The sequence below is a fragment of the Bison bison genome, unplaced genomic scaffold (assembly GCF_000754665.1).
Source record: "Bison bison bison isolate TAMUID 2011002044 unplaced genomic scaffold, Bison_UMD1.0 scf7180017864213, whole genome shotgun sequence".
Taxonomy (NCBI): domain Eukaryota; kingdom Metazoa; phylum Chordata; class Mammalia; order Artiodactyla; family Bovidae; genus Bison; species Bison bison.
Window position 1 is genome coordinate 6,573,707 of NW_011494785.1, and position 1,063 is coordinate 6,574,769.

The 1,063-nt window shown below is 63.5% G+C and overlaps 1 protein-coding gene across 4 annotated transcripts in view; it reads left to right on the top strand.

The window, feature by feature from the left end:
• The window catches only part of PICK1 (protein interacting with PRKCA 1), a 17,290-nt gene that overhangs the window by 15,265 nt on the left and 962 nt on the right, over nucleotides 1–1,063 (top strand). For all 4 annotated transcript variants that reach the window (XM_010845088.1, XM_010845090.1, XM_010845089.1 and 1 more), the window contains one exon: nucleotides 587–731. In XM_010845088.1, coding sequence (XP_010843390.1) covers nucleotides 587–731 — 145 coding nt within the window. The remainder of the gene's footprint in view (nucleotides 1–586; nucleotides 732–1,063) is intronic.

Sequence of the window (1,063 nt, forward strand, 5' to 3'; positions counted from 1 at the left end):
CCCACCCCCCCCCCTGCCTGCCTCCCAGAGCTCCAAGAGCGTCCTGGGCCTGCCAGGGACACGGTGGGGCGGGCCCGCCCGAGAGGCTTGGGGACTTGGCCATTCTCCTGTCTGTGCAGATCTGGGGGCTGTCCTTCCTTCCCTCCCTCCCGTGGCCTTTGCAGGCCTCCCAAGTGCTGGCCATTTTTGCCATAGAACTATCCCCACCGCCTGCTCCCAGACCAGCTGCCCTCTAGACTTGGTGAGGCTCCTGCAGGAAAAAAAAAATGCCCTTCCTCTCACTCCTGAGAGCCGGTTTTTATCACTTGCTACTTTGTAATATTTTTGATAGCAGGGTCCATCTGTGACTCAACACTCATTTAATGTGGCAAGAGTCTGGGTTTTTTTTGGTTTTGTTTTTCACAAAGCTATCCCTAAGCACTTCTAGCAACCGCAGGCGTCTCAGAAACAGGGAACGGTGGCAGCTTTGAAAAGTGCTGTGTGGCGGGGGGTTGTGAGCTGGCGGGTTCTCTGCAGCCTCCCTGCCGCCACCCCCACGCCCGCCGCCTGCCCAGGGTCCCTGACGTGCCCCCCGCCCCCGGCCCAGGCCCTCGGGGAGCCCCTGTACCGCGTGAGCACAGGCAACTACGAGTACCGCCTGATCCTGCGCTGCCGCCAGGAGGCGCGCGCCCGCTTCTCCCAGATGCGCAAGGACGTGCTGGAGAAGATGGAGCTGCTCGACCAGAAGCACGGTGAGGGGCTGCGGGCCCCCGGCACCATCCTCCTCCCATTTCAGAGAGGTCCAGCACTCACCCGAGCTCCCAGGGACAGCCCGTGGCAGACTGGCTCTCAGTCAGACCCGGGATGGGAGCTTCCCAGAGCCTGGCCACGGGGACTGGCCGTGTCCCGTGGACTCCTTGGGGTCGTAGTCCCACCACCCCCACGCCCCACCCACCCCGGCAGTTCTCTTCCACTCCCTGAACTGGGAGCGGGGAGGCCTGGGTATTGTGCAGCGCTGGGCAGCCCTGGCTGGCCTGGCCCCCTCCCAGGGTACCAGGGGGCAGTGAGGTGCATGAAAGGGAAG